This window comes from Oreochromis aureus, linkage group 22, assembly GCF_013358895.1.
Source record: "Oreochromis aureus strain Israel breed Guangdong linkage group 22, ZZ_aureus, whole genome shotgun sequence".
NCBI lineage: Eukaryota > Metazoa > Chordata > Actinopteri > Cichliformes > Cichlidae > Oreochromis > Oreochromis aureus.
In genome coordinates, this window is record NC_052962.1 from 22,666,024 (window position 1) to 22,684,648 (window position 18,625).

Genomic DNA, 18,625 nt, shown 5'->3' on the forward strand with positions numbered 1-18,625 from the left:
AAACAAACACTTTAACATTTCTAAACATTTTAAAAATCATATATTAAATTAATATAAGAACACTGTAGTCATAAAAGAATGGACATGGTCAGCAGGAATACTCATGTAGACTTTGGTGTTTACATGATGGTCATTTGGTGTTGCGATACAAGATAAGATCCCTCACACCATTACACCACCTGAACTGGATCCATGCTTACTTGTTCTTCAGGCCAAATTCTGACCCTTCAATCTAAATTTCGCAGCAATTTTGGCCTCAGTTTCCTGTTCTCAGCTGATGGGAGTGGTACCCAGTGTGGTCTTTCTGAAATTCCCAGACCAGCCTGTCTGGTGCCAACAACTGTGCCACATTTAAATCACTTTTCTGGCAATTAACTGCATGTGTACGCCAGTATCAATATATTTACTATAAACTGGAAGTAGATGATGTATTGCTTGCATGATTTTTTTTTTCTGTGGAATAGACACAGTATGAGCATGACTGCAGTTCCTCTTCAGTGTTAGTGCTGTTTTAAAGCTGTTTTTGATGGTGTCTGATATTTTTACAATATCTTAGTTACTTAGGTGAATGACAGATAATTTAATCAAGCATGCCATGCTTTCTAAATAGTTAATATCATATTCAAAAAAATAAAATATTTTTGCACACTTCCAAGCCCGATTTTCTTTTGGTGTAAACATTACAAGCTTACATAACCTTTCAACCTGCACTGAATTCCTATATTTTATTAAAATCGAGTCTCAACAGTCCTGAAAAATAAATATTCATCCACCGTTCTGTAGAAAATCGATCTAAAGCAGTTTTTTAAAATATGTGGACCTGAGGGTTCTTAGACGGGTTTTTTTTGTATTCGAGCCCTCTCAGTTTCTTTTAACAGCCACTCTTTCCCTGAACCCTCTGCACATTTCATGCAGTACATGCCCACAAAATACAGGGTTGCCATGGAAACAGACAATTGCCTTTTAAACAGATTGAGAAGTGACGGTCTGTGCGACCAGTTCCTGTGGCCTTGCAGCACTTTTCAGCAGACCTTAAGGTTGGCTGAATGCCTCCGTGTTTCATCCACATTTCTTTACCTTGGGAGCAACAAATATCTCTCTCCATTACAAAAGACCCAGATAAACTAATTAACTCCTGCCTAGACAGGCACTGCTACACATCAACAACAAACGAAACATGAATTTTAAGAGTCTGAATGATACTGAGGGGATTCTGGGAGTTATTTTGATGATAAATTATTGAGTCGCTTAAAGTAAAATGAACAAATGGTTGTTTGTTTTTTCTTTTTCTTTTTTTTTATTCTGTCTCACATTTTTTCCTTTTCCCAGACTAACTGCTTATGGGGCCTGTGGTGGAAAGGAAGGGTTGCTTGGAAACACAACAGCATCAGTGTTTTCCGCTGTCAAGCATCTCAAAGAGTTTTAAACCCAAATATGAGTGGGTTGACTAATTGGTGCCTCTTAGACCTTCGCATAATACTCTTTGCATCTGTAGAAACTGTCATGCAGCAAAAGAACTGTGATATTAACCGTGTCTGTGTGTGGAATTTCAATCGATTTGAATGCGAGGGGGCAGTTTAATGAGTCCACACACAAAAAGCTAAAAAACTGATTTAAACGAGGTTGATCTTTCCTTCAGGGTTGTCCGGCTGTGCACCTCGACACTACTTCCAGGACTCTGTGCCTTGTTTTGACCTCTCTCTTGCACATGGGCCATTTCAACAGAGTAATTTGCACAAACCTCTAATTAAGTGACAAACTAACCTGAAGTGATAATTGCTGCGCTTGATTCTGTAGGCAAATACGCAGTGTCCAAGAGGATGGTGACTTAGGGCTGGAACATAAACACTGGCATGCTTGTTGTTTTTCCTGCACTTCAATTTTCTATTCAGTTTCATTTTTATGGCATCAGTTCAGAAAGCGCTTTATCCTAGAAGGCACAAATATCCTATGCTATTAGAGAAAAGTCCCCTATGAGCAGCACTTGGCAATAATGAGAAAGGGAGATCCATTTCAGCAGGAAGAGACGTCCAGCAGAATCAGGCTTGGGGAGGGGCAGGGCCATCTGCTGCAACAGGTTTGGGGCTGAGGGGAAAGATGAGACAGAAAAGAAGAAGCATAGAGTTATTGTGAACGGGCCCCCCAGGGTCAGTGAAGACTTCTGTTGTAATATCCTGAGGCTTCTGAGGGAAAACATTTAGTGCTAGATGTTAAAAATGCCAAACACCAGGTTGCCAGTGTGTGCCTACTCACACTGAATTGAAATTGCAGGCATTTTTGGGTAAAACAATGCAATCTTCAATTTCCAGATTTGGGTCCATGAGACTTGGTTCTCTTTCCCAGTAAGAAATTCAGTTTGCAGGTTCGAAATGACACAGTGGAGGAGATCCCTCTCATATCACAGGTGCAAAAGTATTCACAGCAGGTCTTCCACCAACGATCTGCAAAATCTACACAGTGGTGCTTGTTATGGACTCGAATCACAGAAGATTTTGATACAAGAGTGCATAAAAATCTAGTTATGTATTACACGTTACTTGTTTTTTTTTTAATTATTATTATTATTACACTGCTTAATACATTACTTTGGCATTAATTCACAACATGGCCTTAGATGCACAGTAACAAAATTACTTGTTAACAATAAAAACTTTAAGCTATGGCACAAATCCCTTCCTTGTTTTTTTTTTTTTTCTTTTTTGTCCTTTTAGTGTTTAAGAGTATTGTACAGAAAAATATTAGAGCCGCAGTGATTCTGCTGTAGAAACATGTATGGGTAGAAACGAGGTTAGATTGAAACAAGCCTGACTGCTCATCACTGCTTTGAAAATCAAGCTCCGGTTGCTCGGTTGGGGCTGACATACTCTCAGCTTTAATCTCACTCTGGCTGAGGAGGCTCGTGTTAGCATGTTGTTCCCACAGATGCCTGCAGAGAGTCGATGGTAGGAGCTGCTGTTCCTGTGTTGGCTGTAATTTCCTCTTTACTGTCAAGTTCTAATCTTTTTATAAAATAAAAACGAAAGTAATTTTCATGTCTCTGCTCCTCAAAAGTTGTAGACCGCTCTGTTCTCCACAAAATGAAGAGTGCACGTTACCCTAAACACAGCTGAGGTGTTGTTCAAGTTCTTCTTCTGCTCTGCCCTAGTACAGTTTGAATTTCTGACCCAGGAATGAACCCACGAAGAGATTTTAATAATGGTGCTCATTAAACTGCAGGAGTGAGAAAAGAGCTCTAACAGAAGTACCCCAGCCCCATGCTTGAATGCAGAGTGCATACAGAAATAGGAGATACAGTGGCTTGCAAAAGTATTCGGCCCCCTTGAACTTTTCCACATTTCGTCACATTACAGCCACAAACATGAATCAATGTTATTGGAATTCCAGGTGAAAGACCAATACAAAGTGGTGTACACGTGAGAAGTGGAACGAAAATCATACATGATTCCAAACATTTTTTACAAATAAATAACTGCAAAGTGGGGTGTGCGTAATTATTCAGCCCCCTGAGTCAATACTGTGTAGAACCACCTTTTGCTGCAATTACAGCTGCCAGTCTTTTAGGGTATGTCTCTACCAGCTTTGCACATCTACAGACTGGAATTCTTGCCCATTCTTCTTTGCAAAACAGCTCCACAACTGCCCTGTGACGGCCTCAGAGGTTGTCTAAGAGAATATTGGGAGCAACAACACCATGAAGTCCAAAGAACACACCAGACAGGTCAGGGATAAAGTTATTGAGAAATTTAAAGCAGGCTTAGGCTCCAAAAAGATTTCCCAAGCCTTGAACATCCCACGGAGCACTGTTCAAGCCATCATTTAGAAATGGAAGGAGTATGGCACAACTGTAAACCTACCAAGACAAGGCCGTCCACCTAAACTCACAGGCCGAACAAGGACAGCGCTGATCAGAAATGCAGCCAAGAGGCCCATGGTGACTCTGGACGAGCTGCAGAGATCTACAGCTCAGGTGGGGGAATCTGTCCATAGGACAACTATTAGTCGTGCACTGCACAAAGTTGGCCTTTATGGAAGAGTGGCAAGAAGAAAGCCATTGTTAACAGAAAACCATAAGAAGTCCCGTTTGCAGTTTGCCACAAGCCATGTGGGGACACAGCAAACATGTGGAAGAAGGTGCTCTGGTCAGATGAGACCAAAATAGAACTTTTGGCCAAAATGCAAAACGCTATGTGTGGCGGAAAACTAACACTGCACATCACTCTGAACACACCATCCCCACTGTCAAATATGGTGGTGGCAGCATCATGCTCTGGGGTGCTTCTCTTCAGCAGGGACAGGAAGCTGGTCAGAGTTGATGGGAAGATGGATGGAGCCAAATACAGGGCAATCTTGGAAGAAAACCTCTTGGAGTCTGCAAAAGACTTGAGACTGGGGCGGAGGTTCACCTTCCACCAGGACAACGACCCTAAACATAAAGCCAGGGCAACAATGGAATGGTTTAAAACAAAACATATCCATGCGTTAGAATGGCCCAGTCAAAGTCCAGATCTAAATCCAATCGAGAATCTGTGGCAAGATCTGAAAACTGCTGTTCACAAACGCTGTCCATCTAATCTGACTGAGCTGGAGCTGCTTTGCAAAGCAGAATGGGCAAGACTTTCAGTCTGTAGATGTGCAAAGCTGGTAGAGACATACCCTAAAAGACTGGCAGCTGTAATTGCAGCAAAAGGTGGTTCTACAAAGTATTGACTCAGGGGGCTGAATAATTACGCACACCCCACTTTGCAGTTATTTATTTGTAAAAAAAGTTTGGAATCATGTATGATTTTCATTCCACTTCTCACGTGTGCACCACTTTGTATTGGTCTTTCACCTGGAATTCCAATAACATTGATTCATGTTTGTGGCTGTAATGTGACAAAATGTGGAAAAGTTCAAGGGGGCCGAATACTTTTGCAAGCCACTGTATGCAGACACTCATTCTAATGCTAAACATTTTGGGATTCTAAACAAAGTAATAAAGTTTCAGGAATTGCAGTAACTTATGTAACTGTTTTTCATGTCAGGACAAAATTTGCAAGAATTAAAATGATTAAAATAAATTCACAAAGTGAAGTGAATGGTTGTGATTGAAATCGTTTGTTTTATGTGGCTAATATGTTGGTTTTATTCATTTTTTGTGTTGCAGCCAGAGAGTGAAGTTTCCACCACTGCAGAGGATTATTCCTCAGAGGTGAGACAACACTTCTTGAAATATAAATCCTCACTTTGTCACAGAAATGTTCCTTTTTTTCCCTTTTCTATATTTAATAAGTCAAAGTTTTGGTTTTTTTTTGGTTTGTTCATGCTGTGTATTGGGCTGTATATGTAACTGCTGACGTAGCTGTGTTACAGGGCTCACACCTGTAGCACGTATGTAGGATCACTTGTTTTTTAATTAACTGCCTTAGCTACAGTTCCACATTTTGTCATTTTATTTTATCATTTTCTTGGAGTCTCTTGGATATTATTTTGGTTTCCAGTGAAAATAGAAACTGTAAATCGTAACACAGAGTGAGATGTTCTCTTTGTTGTCTATGTTCCTCTTAGCCACTTAATGGTTCAGGAAATATTCTTTGTGGATAAATCTCTTCTCCTCTTATACTGTGTCCTTGCCAGCTGCTGTACACTTTCTTGGACAATAACCGAAACCTGTATTTTTTTTTTTTTGTTTGTTTGTTTTGTTTTTTGTTGCTTAATAACACTACATTTTAAATCATTAACAGCCTCTGTTGACTGAGTCTGTAAGATGATTTTATGTTTGACTAGATGGGGAAAAAAAGCAAATTAGAGTATAATTCAAATGTGACTTTAGTTATTGCTTTTAAATAAACATTTTAGGGTATTTTGGAGAGATTAAACTCTAAAATTATGAGCTCCTCCGTTGCATTTCCCTGATCTTAATGTTTGACGGATAGCCTTGTGAATTAACAGGTAAATGGATGCCTTGATGAGATCACAGAGCACCAAATGATGTCTTCAAAGGATTTTATCTGGGTACAGTAATCTGATCGAGCAGTTCTTTCAGCTCTGCTTTGGCCTTGCTAACACTCGCTGCTGGACCTCTCTGTTTGCTAAATATTTTAATCTCCTGTAATATTTCCTATAACCCACTAACCACACTTGTTATGTGCCGTACCTGTATGTATGTGAAGTATTTGAAAAGGGAGATGTGGAAAAGAAAAAGAAATTGTTACTGTTATAAATGACAAATTTGAAAGCCCAAAAGATTCACATGTTTCCGACTGAACAGAGGTTTGTGACATAGCTTAGGCGTGAATTCTTTGAAAGCCGGAGCAGAATGAAGTTGAGATACGGTGGAAGATTAGAGCACAGGTGGTGTTACACAAAGAGCCGTTTTCTTTTAAGTCACCGAGGTGATGTTCGAACTGAGGAGACAGAAACCGGAGAGCTGTTGATCAATACAGCTGAGACAGTGAAACAGCAAAACCAGAAATGTGGTTTCAAGTGCAAAAAGACTTACAGGAGAATACTGAGGATAAATGAAAGACCAAATCAAAGACAAATTATGGGATTAAATGTTGAATGTTGTTCTTCTTTGCTACAACCCTTTTACATAAAATAGAATCATTAAAGTTTTGCTCTCTTCATATGGGATGGAAAGTTAAAGGCTTAGAGTGATACATAAGAAGTTTAATTTGTGCAGCGTTTTCCGAAAAATCTAATCTTCTTCCCGAATAGAAAAACCTTCAACTAAACTTAATAAGAGTATCTTTTGTGTATTCACTGGTGAAAGAAAAGATTGGAAAACTTTTTCTTTCAGCAAAAAAAAAAAGTTTAATTACAGTGACGTGATCTGAAAATCTGATTGTCCCTCTTGTGATTGTTAATAAATCTGAAGCGTTTGACGACTGAGTTTTGTTATCCAGCCTTTTGAAATATGGCAGACAAAGAAATTGAAGGAGGGGAGGAAAAAAATCAATTTAGATCAAAGCATTTAGCTATCACAGTTATTGTGGGATGAACCTTCTCCATACCAGAAGATTGCATTTGGGAGTGGGAAAGAGGAAGACCACAGAGATTCATGGATGTAGTGGAGAACATGTTGAGGGTCCGTGTGATAGAGGAGGATGGTAGGGATGGGATGAGATGGAGACAGATGATCTGGTTACATGCAAGCCTTTTTCTGCTGTTCATCGATAAAAATAATATCAGTCGATAATGGTTACATTGAAGCTTGTGTAGGATAAGTGCCTTTTTTAATTATTATTTTTTGCCTTTATTAGTACAGTGAAGTGGAGAGACGGAGTGGGAGGGGGCACACAGCAGAGGGTTTCAGGTCAAAGTTGAACCCAAGCTGCTAAGTTTAGCATCGAGTAAGATGCTCACCTGCTCAACCTGTGAGCTAAACCAGCGCTCAGTTCTCATTCTTTTTAACACAGAAAGTAGAGCAGTGATTAGTCAGGAAGGGAGCTGATGGAAAAATGAACCCTTATAGGCAGCATCGTAAAAACATGGGTCTCAGTAGAAACTTATAAATATTCATACACGCCTCATTAACTCCTAATCTAATTCGAATTCTGAGCCTTTCTACGATTCAGTAAAACGTATCATTTACAGTAAGTTTCAAGGCTGTGTTGTTTTAAATAACAATACTTTAAAACCTCAATAGGTAATAAATATACATTATATTTTGTGCATTTGCTTTCATGTTGCTTATATCTCATCTAACTTGAAGGCTGTTGCTATTTGGTGGCGACTAACTGCTAAGCTTGTTCTTAAACCTTATCGTCTATCCCTATGAATGCCATATTGGTTCTTAATGGTATTTTCCTGCTCAGGACGAGGTGGAGTCCCTGCAACAGGTGACAAAAGGTGGTACAAGGCAGGATTTGGAGGATGCACTAGAGGCCAAGACGCGGGCAGTGGAGGAGCTGAGTCGAGAGCTTGACGAAATCAGGTCTGCGTTTGGTGCAGAAGGCATGCAGCAGGTAAGCATTTTTAGCACAACGCTCTTCTTCTGCTTCTTCTTCTCCTCCCTGCTCCCTTTAGGGGCGCCACAGTGGATGGTCTGCCTCCATCTCACCTGATCCCCAGCATCCTTTTCTGTCACACCAACCCTCTGCATGCCCTCCTTCACTACATCCATGAATCTCCACTGTAGTCTTCCTCTTTTCCTCATTACACAGGGGTTATGTGTTTTCTTTCTCTTACACTGTCCATTAGCCGGTGTATTGAGAGAATGCGTAGAAAGGAGATGATGCTTTTTAGTAAGTTAAACTAAAAACTAATCAAAATGATTCATAGGCTTGTTTGTTATTATGTAAGAAGATTAGATTCACTTGTTTGAAAGCCTTGACATTGTCTCCTGTAATTTATTGATTATCCCAGGATGGCAGACACATGTGCACATAGTGTGTGCTACTACTCCATTTAGTTTTCCAAGGCTTTAGGTCATAACAAAGTACAGCAGCTCCACCAATTAAACTCAGAAGCCGATTTTGAGGTCCGTACTCAAATCCAGAGTGATCAGAAGGGAAACTTTTGTAATAATGGAACATTTTCATAAGGTGCACAAAGTGATGACATTGGGGGGATTTTTTTTTTTTTTAAATTTAAGCCCTTTTAAAATTTTTCTATTTATTTTTAATTGATAGAGTCAGAACTTTTTAATCACACCTGACATTTAAACAGTTTCACAATGAGTTTAGAGTTATCAAGATGGGAATATTTTTATTTCTGACCTTTACGTCCTTGGCAGCGCTATAGTTCAACCTTGTATATGTACGTTTCCTTTTATTGCTTCAAACACCAGCTCATTCATCTCTTTTTTCAGTCATATATATGAGTATTAACCGGTTAAGCTGTGTAAATTGATGATTTCACTTAATTCCATTTTAAATTTATAGCTGCAGGAGTTTGAAGCAGCACTGAAGCAGCGAGATGGCATCATCACCCAGCTCACATCCAACCTGCAGCAGGCCCGTAAAGAGAAAGACGAGATCATGAAAGAGTTTTTGGAGCTGACTGAGCAAAGCCAAAAACTACAAATTCAGTTCCAGCAGGTAAAAATACTTTCATATTTACCTGTTTATCTGTTCTGTACTTTTTACACTTTTAATATGATACTTTTGTTTGTAAGTCTAATAAGCAATACATATTTGTGGTAAGGTGGTCTTATAACCTTTATAAACTGGACCTGAGTTTTTCCCCTTTATTATTTTTTCTACTGTCTTGTCTGACTGGTAATCACAGCTGCAGGCAGGTGAGACACTGAGGAATACGAGCCACAGCAGCACCGCAGCTGATCTTCTACAGGCCCGGCAGCAGCTTGTTCAGCACCAACAGCAGCTGGACGAGATGAATGCTGAGGTCAGAAAACTCCAGGAGAAGATCAGTGAGATGGAGTTGGTAAGAAGTTGCCTTGTCTGTTACGCTACATGTTAATATTTTTGTGTTTAATTAAATTGGTTGCACAGTGTGTTTTTTAAATGTAGCCCAAGCATTTCTAAGATGTAATTGTCTTTGTAGTCAGGGAGAAGAGCTGAAGAATCATTTATCCAAAGGATAAATGAAAAGGATTTGCTGATTTCTCAACAAGAAAACGTTATTTCGAGTCAGGAGCAGTCACTGACAGAGTTGAGAGCAGCAGAGGGGGCTTTTGCACAAACACTGAGGGAGAAAAATCAATTAATTTCAGAGCAAACTGCAATAATCACAGAACATGAGCGGTCACTGACTCTGCTCAGAGATGAACTTGCTCATGTGGGAAGGACTACAGATGAGAATATTATTCCGCAGTCAGATGAGAAAGATCTCATTATAGCAGAGAAGGAGAGAGTCATTTCAGAACGTGACTGTTCCGTTACGCAGCTCGAAGATGAGCTGGAGTCCTCCGAAAAACATCTGCACGAGCTCCAACAGCGAATGGCTACAAAGGAATCTGAGCTGGAAAAATGTCTGGATGAGTTGGAAAGCACGAGGTCTGACTTGGAGAGTTATAAAAATGAAGTAGAGAGTTGTAAATTACAACTGGAGACGGAGCAAAAGGAGTTAGAAATTTGTAAGGGTGAACTTGCGACCTCCAGACAGAAAGAGCGAATGTCATCTAATGAAATCATGCAGCTCATGGGCACAGTCGAAGATCTGCAGAAGCGTTGTCATCGGGGCAGCATGTCTGAGAGTGACACCGTTCAAAAAATGCAGGAAGAGACCGAGAGGAAGCTGGAGCTTCTCAGAGCGGAGCTGGACGAGATGTACGGCCAGCAAATTGTCCAGATGAAGCAGGAGCTTAATTTGCAGCATGTAGCGAGAGTGCAGCAAATGACTGAGCAACATCACGCAGAGCTTGAGCTTCTAAAAGCGCAACAACTGTCCCAAACTCCCACTGGCAGCGCTGCTGAGGTGGGTGCACTTAATGCTAAGATTAGGGAGCTCCAAGAAACTTTAGAGCAGTTTCAATCTATGCACGAAAAAGCCAGACATGAGCTAAGCGAAGTAGCCAGACAGAAGGTCAGCCTGCAGGCCAGGGTGGATGGTCTTCTTCAAGAGCTGCATTTAGCTAACGACAAAGTGGAGCAGGTATCCCACAGTCTTCTCTCTCAGGAAAGCCAACAAGTTGAGCTGCAGCAGCTCCAAGAGACCATTGACAATCTGAGGAGTGAGCTGTCTGCTGCTCAGGAAGCCGCACAAGAAGCTGAAACTAAACATGAATCTGAAATAACCAATTACAAGATTAAGCTGGAGATGATGGAGAGGGAAAAGGATGCTGTGCTGGACCGCATGGCAGAGTCACAGGAAGCAGAGCTGGAACGACTGAGGACCCAGCTTCTGTTTAGTCATGAAGAAGAGCTCACCAATCTTAGGGAAGACTTGCAAAGAGAGAACTTCTTAAACACAGAAAACCTTCTCAATGAAGCTGCTATCAAACACGAGAAAGTGCTGGATGAGCTGCGCACTGATTATGAAGAAGAAGTGCGATTGTTACAAAGGGAGAAAGCAGAATTTGCCACAGAGCGGGATGATCTTTTGCACCAGATTCTCGGACTCAAAGAAGACCTGAAGATGGCTTTGCACAGCTCTAAAACAGACGAGCTAGTCCAGCAGCTCCAAGAGCTCCAGGTCGAGCTTGAGGAACTCAGAAAGGGCAGAGAAGAACGAGCAAGAATGGAAACTGAAATTCAGACAATACTAAAAAAGACGGACGTACTTGAAAACCAGGCAAAAGAGCGAGAACAGCACTGGGAGAACAAGCTTAAAGAGCATGAACAGGAAAAGGAGACGCTGATCCAATCAAATAACACTTTGAAAGAAGAGATTAGCTCAAAAATCACGAAAATTGAGAGACTCACGGCAGAGAACAATCAAATCCAGCAACAAGTAGCTGAGCTTAGGGAAGAAGTAGAAAAGCAGAGGACTACTTTCTCTTTTGCTGAAAAGAATTTCGAGGTCAATTATCAGGAGCTGAAGGAAGAGTACAAGTGTCTCATTGAGGCAAAGACGCAGCTGGAAGAGAGGACACGGAAGGAGACGCTTGAATTTGAGGCAAAAATTGCCAGCCTTCAGTCACAGATTCGAGAGCTGGAGGAGAGCAGCAACATGGAGGACACAACTGATAAAGCTGTGATTGAAAAACACTCTACTGAACTAATGGAGAAGCTTAATGTTACTTTGAGTGAGAAGGAAAGCCTGACTGGAAGGCTTTCTGAAGTTACAGAGCAATTAATGTTTACAGAGAGCAAAGTGGGACAACTGGAAGAAGAGCTGATGAAAGTGAGACGAGAAAACTCGGAGGTCATTGCCCGAAATGAAATCCTAGAGAAGGAACTGGAAAAGAAGCAGGAGATTACGACAGAGCAGATAAGAGGGCAGGATGCCCAGAGAAAAGCTAAGCTCCAGGAAGATGAGGCAGCTCTTGAGCCAGTTTGTTCTTCGGTGGATCATCACATTCAGATTCAGTCTCTGCAGGAAGAGATCAAGGCTCTTCAGTCCCTCTTACAGGCAGCTGAACACGAGCGAGACGCCATTCGGCAGACTCTGGAGCTCCACAGGCTCTCACAGACTCCGTCCCCAGCAGCGGTGCAGTCCTCGGGGGAGGGACCTGTTGAAGGACGATCCTCCCCGCAGAAATCCTCAGGCTCAGGGTCAAGCAGGCGCAAGCGGCGGCAGAGGTCGAAGCAGGAGCGCAAAGTGGGCTCAGCTCTTTCAGAAAGCAGAGAAGAAAGACAAGAGGAGGAGAAAGAGGAGGCAGCGACTGAGGAAGAGAGAGCTAAAAGTGCTGCAGAGGATGAGATGCAGCCTCAGATGGAGAGCCAGGTTGCGTCTCGTTCAGGAGAGGGGGCCGGTAAGGAGGACTCCACTGACGGATACCAGGGAGACGGAGGCAGAGGCTACATCAGCAGAGAGGTAGGCACTCACATGTATCTGCTGCAGCACGCTGCTACTGTTTTCCTTTGCCTTTTTTACAGTATATGTCTAAATGATGACAGAGCTTGTGAAAAGAGTTAAATCTGCATCACAATTAATGCTGGGGTACTTGGTGTTATTACTGTTATTATTATTATTGTTATTAGCTTTGTAAAAAAAAATGTGCTGATTGTCTATTCGTAGCCAGATCTTGCTGAAATATTGAAGAGAATGTGACTGAAGCGTTTCTGCGCTGACATATTTTTCTCTCTAGTGAGAAACAGTTATGATTGCAGATTGCCTTCAGGCTTGCTCTGAAAGGTAGCACTGAGCAACATAGTCAGGCTGCTGTGCTGAAAGATACAGTTTCAAGTAAGCAGACCATTCAGCGAGGTAATTGTGGGAAATATGCACGCTCAATACAGCCTGCATGTTGCATTGAAGTGTCCATTGATATTCTGCTCATTTCTACTTTTTAAAGAGGCGCTATTCAATATTTATAATCAGCTCCTCCTCAAACTCAGTGTAATAATGTTGCTTTTTAAAATGGCTGGAAATGGGGAAGAAAAGCAGTCAGCGAGTCTTCTGATAGCTTTGAATCATTGCCGTTGTGCAGAAATGTGTACATTCTAGTTTCTTTCCATCCTGCAGGGAGTGAAGGGTTTGAGGTGAGAAGCCATTTTAACCCAGTCACTTCTGTGTCTGTGTCACTTCAAGCTGTGTCACAAATGCACAAAGAGTACAAAAAGATCGTGTACGGTGTCTGTCTGCCATTTTCACATCTGTGCCTCGTCATTAGTTTCTCTCACCTCCTGGGTTGGAAAAGCCAAACATGCAAAACCTCAAAAATACAGAAAAAGCAAGGGTTAAAAATCTAACGCAGCACTTTAAAGTTTTACTTGAGTAGATATGTAGGTGATTTGCGGTGTAAGAGCCACATTTCTATTTAAAGGACTTTACTGATGTTCTGCGTAGAGTTAATGCTGGGTGAAACAGGAGATTATAAAATCCCTACATCCCATTGTAAAGTGTAGTGGACACTTTTAGGAAAGAGTTACTAGATGTACTCCATGCTCCCACTCAGGAAGTGATCCATAGCAGTGCAACTTACCTTTCTGTTCATCGCTGTCTTATTTGTGAGCGCTTGTGGGAAAATATCAGCTTTAAAAACTACAATATGTTTACTCTGCTTGCTTCTTTAGGTGAGCGGACATGGGTTGACCGGCGGCTCGGAGCACGCTGTCGAGGGAGAGCCGACCGAACATGTAAATGTCACTTAAGCTCACATCCTGCCTTTTGGTTTTCAGTTGCTTTGATGCATCAAACAGTGCGATGCAAAGGTCAAAATATTTTTTTAAAAGAACAAACCGCTCATACAGCTGCAGTACAGTGCAACCTGTGCTTTTATCCTACACCCATTAGATTTTTTTTTAAAAAGGATGAATAAATTCCTCCTGTTCATGAGTAGGTACAGGCAACGAGATTTGATCATTTCCACACTCGACGTGCCTCAAATTATCAAGTAGATGTGCTTGTTGTGTAGGCAGAAAGCTTTCACCAGGCAAAATAAAAAATAAACTCCATCAGCAGTCGTATCAGAGGGCCTCACAAAAAATTGAAAATAAAAATTGTCATCAGAGGAAAAGCATGCTGTAAGGAATACAGTAGGGGCGGGGGGGGGGGGAGTCTGTTTCTCAAAGAAAAATGGTCCTTGATGTCAGGGAGCAGCTGGGGATAATCCTTGACAGCACCCTGAGGCGGTTGCTGAAGAGAGAAGCTAACAAAGTGTGCAGGTTTCTGTGCAAAAAAAATATGCTCCTAAAATCTCTGTAAACATCTAAAAACCTCAGTTTAACATTAGGAACTAGACTGTAGACTACTCCTTAATAAAAATAAATAAATAAAACCACTCCATTCCCACTTTAGCAAGTCTCTTAAAAACAAATCTGGGAATTATTTTATATATTTGAGCTTTTCCTTTTTCAGTATTTGGAGTAAAAATATGTCATTTTTACCACAGAAGCAATTTTTAAAAGATTATTTTTGTTACGTGTAGCAGCGTCACATCATAGCACAGCTGCCATCTGCTTGTTAGGCACTGACCATCTCTCATCTGCATGTTTTTAAGCAGCAGCATCTGCATAGCTACAGGTTTGAAAAGAGTGTGCTCTGCATCCGTCAGGTGTAGCGCGAACGGGGAGATGGTGTCACTTAAGTACACCCTGTTCAGAATGTAGAGTGCACTTTAAAACGTTTGACATCAAAGGTAACAGAATCGCAGGTTCACAAGTGTGTAACCATAATGAGTTTGTGCTAATGCACGATGCATAATTAGAGGGAGAAGCCTCACCGTGGGCCTTTTGCTGCTCGTTAAAGAAGTGATAATAGCAGACCTCACATCCTAAACACAGATGGCTTGTATCACGGCTCCGCCAAACAAATATGATTGCTGGCGTTGTGTTATTTAATAATTTATGTCTTCTGTTTATCACATTGATGTACTATTCTGCATAATTTAATTTGTGGTCAATTATAACTGATATGTGATTATATTTAATTATCTTTTTTTTTGCATTTTATCTATATCATATTGCTGTACTTGTGTGTGTATATATATTTAATAGCATACATATACTGAATATCTGTATGAAAAGACACACCCCATTATGGGTTATTTGATGTTGATGAGATGATCTCCTCTCCTGTTTTAAGGGTGAGTGCAGGTTGCAAATGGAGGCCCAGCGCATTAGCCTATCTCAGATCCACGCCGCCCAGTTTGAGCTGCTGCAGGAGGAGACCGATGCCCGCACACGCTCTCTGGAGCTGCAGCTGCAGGACCTGAAAGATCGCGGTGCGCAGGGTGAGCAGATGGAGAGCTTTGTGTGCATCTCTGCTTATGGCAAAGCAGAGCAGCAATCTGACGGGCTCATGTGTCCTCCACGATTTTTTTTTAATACTGCCTGCTTATAGTTATACATCAAAACCTGTATGATTTTATATTACCTACATCATTTTTGTGCTTGTTTTTCTTAGATGAACAAAAAAGCTTCAAATACCAGGATGTGATGCAAGCTGTGTCTGAAGAATGCACTGCGATTATTCTGGTAATTACTAAGAAATAATATTTGAATTTGGTGAATCCTTTTCTTCTTTTTTTTAAAGTGTGGTGCTTTGTTATCATCTCACTCAGCACGGTCTTTGTCTCTTTTCAGTCTTTTCGAAAAATCTTTGGTGAAAAGTTTTTGGTGAGCGTCGATGCAGAGAGCAAGCCGCTCACTTCAGAGGAACGACCAGTAACTAGTGACTCCACCTCCATTATCCTGGAGGCCAGAGGTACGCTTTTAATGAGTACATTATTACATGCAATATTTGTTTAAAACACATGGGTCTCCTGAATGCAACACCACGGGGTCACCGTTAATTACTGTGTAGCTACTAAATGCTGCAGGTGCACACTCAGATACAAAAACAAAATGTTACCCTTCTTTTTATTTTTCGTTCTTTTTATTTTTAGAGCTTTACAGAGAGCTTCAGCAGGTCAGAGAGAGGATTGAGCAGGAACATCGTCGACTCTCACAGCTCCAGGCTCTGCTGAGAGACGATGGGAACAAGGTAGAAACTTACTCACCTGCAGCCACAAGCTGTGCTTCAGTTCCACACTACAAGCTAATTCCAGCTAAGCTTTGAGTTTTTATTTTACCACAATCAAATATTTCAATATCAAATATTTGAATATGCTCACAGCAGAAATAATGAGAATTAATTTTGAGTTTTTCACCATCTATGGATCAAAGTACAGCAAGTGGCTGGAAAAGGTTAAAAAAAATTAGTGGAGTGTTTAAAAAAAAAACAACAAAATGCTGTTTTTGGAAACATGTTCTGCTTTCTGTTTATGAAGTTTCATTGGCAGTAGCAGGTTGGACTGCATGCATCAGTGCATGAATTGTGCTGTATCATTTTATGTTAGTATAAAACTGGAAAGTAAAATGTTTTGCTATAGCAATTATTCTATATGGGAAATAATATTTTATAGCTCTGAACTGTTTGTTTTGAGGAGCAGTAAAGATTAAAATATGCATGGAAGAGCACCACTAAATCTGTTGTTTTCCAGATGAATGAACTGCAGACGGCGTTCAATGAGCTGAAGAACAACAGTGAGAAGGAGATCTCTGCTCTCCGAGAACAGGTCACCTCTTTAAGCCCCTCAGCAAGCAAAGGTAAATCTGGAGTTCATTTTTCTGATAAAAAATTAAACGCTATTATATGTCAAGCTACTGTGTAAAAGCTCATGTAAGTTTGTAGTAATAATAATAATAATAAATCTTAAAGATCCCAGGTTTAGGATCACTATTATTAGTTCTCTTGTAAGCTGTCTGCAGCTGCAGGCTTTAAAGTGTTGCAGAGTTGTGCTGTTGAAGTGTGTGATGGTTGTTGTGCCCAGAAGGTCCCTCATACTTTGAGCTGGTGTGCTGTTTGCATGGTGCATTTTTAATTTTTGCATGAACTGCTTTGTATTCAGACTGTTTCTCAAACGTGTATAAAAGAATGCAAATGCAATGCAGTAAACAGCAAAACAACGTTTTGACTCTTCTGTCCAGAAATATTTAGTTTATCTTTTACCTGTAAATGTTATTGTGACTAAGTTATTACTCTGCTCGTTCATTTCTTGCTAGATATATGCATGTAGGCTTTTGGCACTGCAGCAGGCTGCATTCCCAGAACAGACATAAAAGTATCTTCTAATCAATTTAAATCTCTGATGCTTTCTAGTTTCAAATTTCACCTCTGTATCGATTAGATCTGGAGGAGCTGCCCGATGCATCTGCCTCCCTTACCATGGAGTTGCAGAGGCTGAAGGCCGAGGCCAAGGAGAAGCAGCTGCGGCTGGAGGAGAGTCACAGGCAAGAGATGGAGCGTCTCAGAGCTCACTACCAGCAGCAGGCCACAGAGACGGAGGAGCGATACGCAACAGAGCTCTTCATGCTGCAGCAGCGACTGCAGGAGGTCACCACCCAATACAGGTGAAGCGAGGCCCTATAGAAATGTTTATACGCGTTTTAAGACAAATTCGTTTGTGAAGAAAACTTGCACAGATAACAAGTCATAAGATATTTTCCACTGGGGAAAAAAACTGTAAAACACTTCAAACCCAAAAATTCATTTTTATAGATGACTTTACACTCCGTTGTTGTGTCATGTGAGACTTTAGTTTTTAAACAGGACTGAAGCTGCGCTGATACCATCTCGTGTTCACGCTTAAACACACGGACTCATTTTAATGCTCAGTTGGCCGTGTTTTTCTGTTCAGATTTGACATACACAAAGTGACATGAGTGACTGTACTAAAGATAACTTCAAACACAAGCTGGTGTGCACATCCTGTGCAGCACGTGGAAGCTACCTGACCCACTTCAGTTGACAACAAAGCCTTAACTAATGAAATATTCACTAGGCCGCCCACAAACATGTGGAAGTACCTTGTCAGCCTTTACATGTGGTTTTCAGAGAGAAGGGAGGCAATAAAAAAAGAAATCCACACGCTAAGTGCTATTTTCTTTAATTAAATAAACTTGTGGCCAAATTATAAGCAGTTGTATCTCAAACGTGATCTCTGAACTGTATATATCCTGTGTCTTCCATCAATCCTTTTTCACTCATCCAGCTTTTGGTTACCAGGGCAGTAAAGTTAGCCTTTATGTGCTAGCTCATACTTCCTACATACTTTGAGTTAGAGATATAATAAACTAAATACACATTTATATATTTTTAATGCATGAAAGCAGTCTTTCTTTCTTTCTTCCTTTTTCTTTTATAACTAAGACGCTGCTGCCCTCCACTGTTTGAGACTGTAAATATAAGCTTGTTTTCTAATAAAGTCTAATAAAAGATTTCCAGAGGTGTGGAATTCGGTCACAATTTTATATCCAAGTAAATTATTCTTACATATATATCTTTAATTAAATTACTCCAGAGTTGCACTCAGTATTTGTTTTTTTTGTTTCTAAACATTATTTTAAAATAAATAGTAAATTTACATCAGCAGCGTTTGACTTAATGAACTTCTTATAAACCTTTTTTTAAAAAGTGAAAATGATGAGTTGCAGCATATTTAAATTTGTTTGTTTTTTTTTAATCTGTTAGCCTCATTATTAATTATTGAAAAGATCATTTACATACATTTTTGGACAAAGACACAACGTTTGTGTGAAATGATAGATGATAGATAAAGCATGCGGCTCAATAATAATGTAAATGGTCTGTA

At 40.5% G+C, this 18,625-nt stretch overlaps 1 protein-coding gene across 4 annotated transcripts in view; it reads left to right on the forward strand.

The window, feature by feature from the left end:
- The window catches only part of akap9 (A kinase (PRKA) anchor protein 9), a 69,436-nt gene that overhangs the window by 11,901 nt on the left and 38,910 nt on the right, over positions 1-18,625 (forward strand). For 3 of the 4 annotated variants that reach the window (XM_039605132.1, XM_039605135.1, XM_039605133.1), the window contains exons 3-15: positions 5,147-5,191; positions 5,932-5,994; positions 7,800-7,949; positions 8,868-9,023; positions 9,214-9,369; positions 9,490-12,363; positions 13,566-13,628; positions 15,076-15,223; positions 15,397-15,467; positions 15,576-15,696; positions 15,878-15,975; positions 16,475-16,580; positions 17,162-17,384. In XM_039605132.1, the coding sequence (XP_039461066.1) occupies positions 5,147-5,191; positions 5,932-5,994; positions 7,800-7,949; positions 8,868-9,023; positions 9,214-9,369; positions 9,490-12,363; positions 13,566-13,628; positions 15,076-15,223; positions 15,397-15,467; positions 15,576-15,696; positions 15,878-15,975; positions 16,475-16,580; positions 17,162-17,384 (4,274 nt within the window). The remainder of the gene's footprint in view (positions 1-5,146; positions 5,192-5,931; positions 5,995-7,799; positions 7,950-8,867; positions 9,024-9,213; positions 9,370-9,489; positions 12,364-13,565; positions 13,629-15,075; positions 15,224-15,396; positions 15,468-15,575; positions 15,697-15,877; positions 15,976-16,474; positions 16,581-17,161; positions 17,385-18,625) is intronic. The other variant, XM_039605134.1, reaches the window with a different exon arrangement.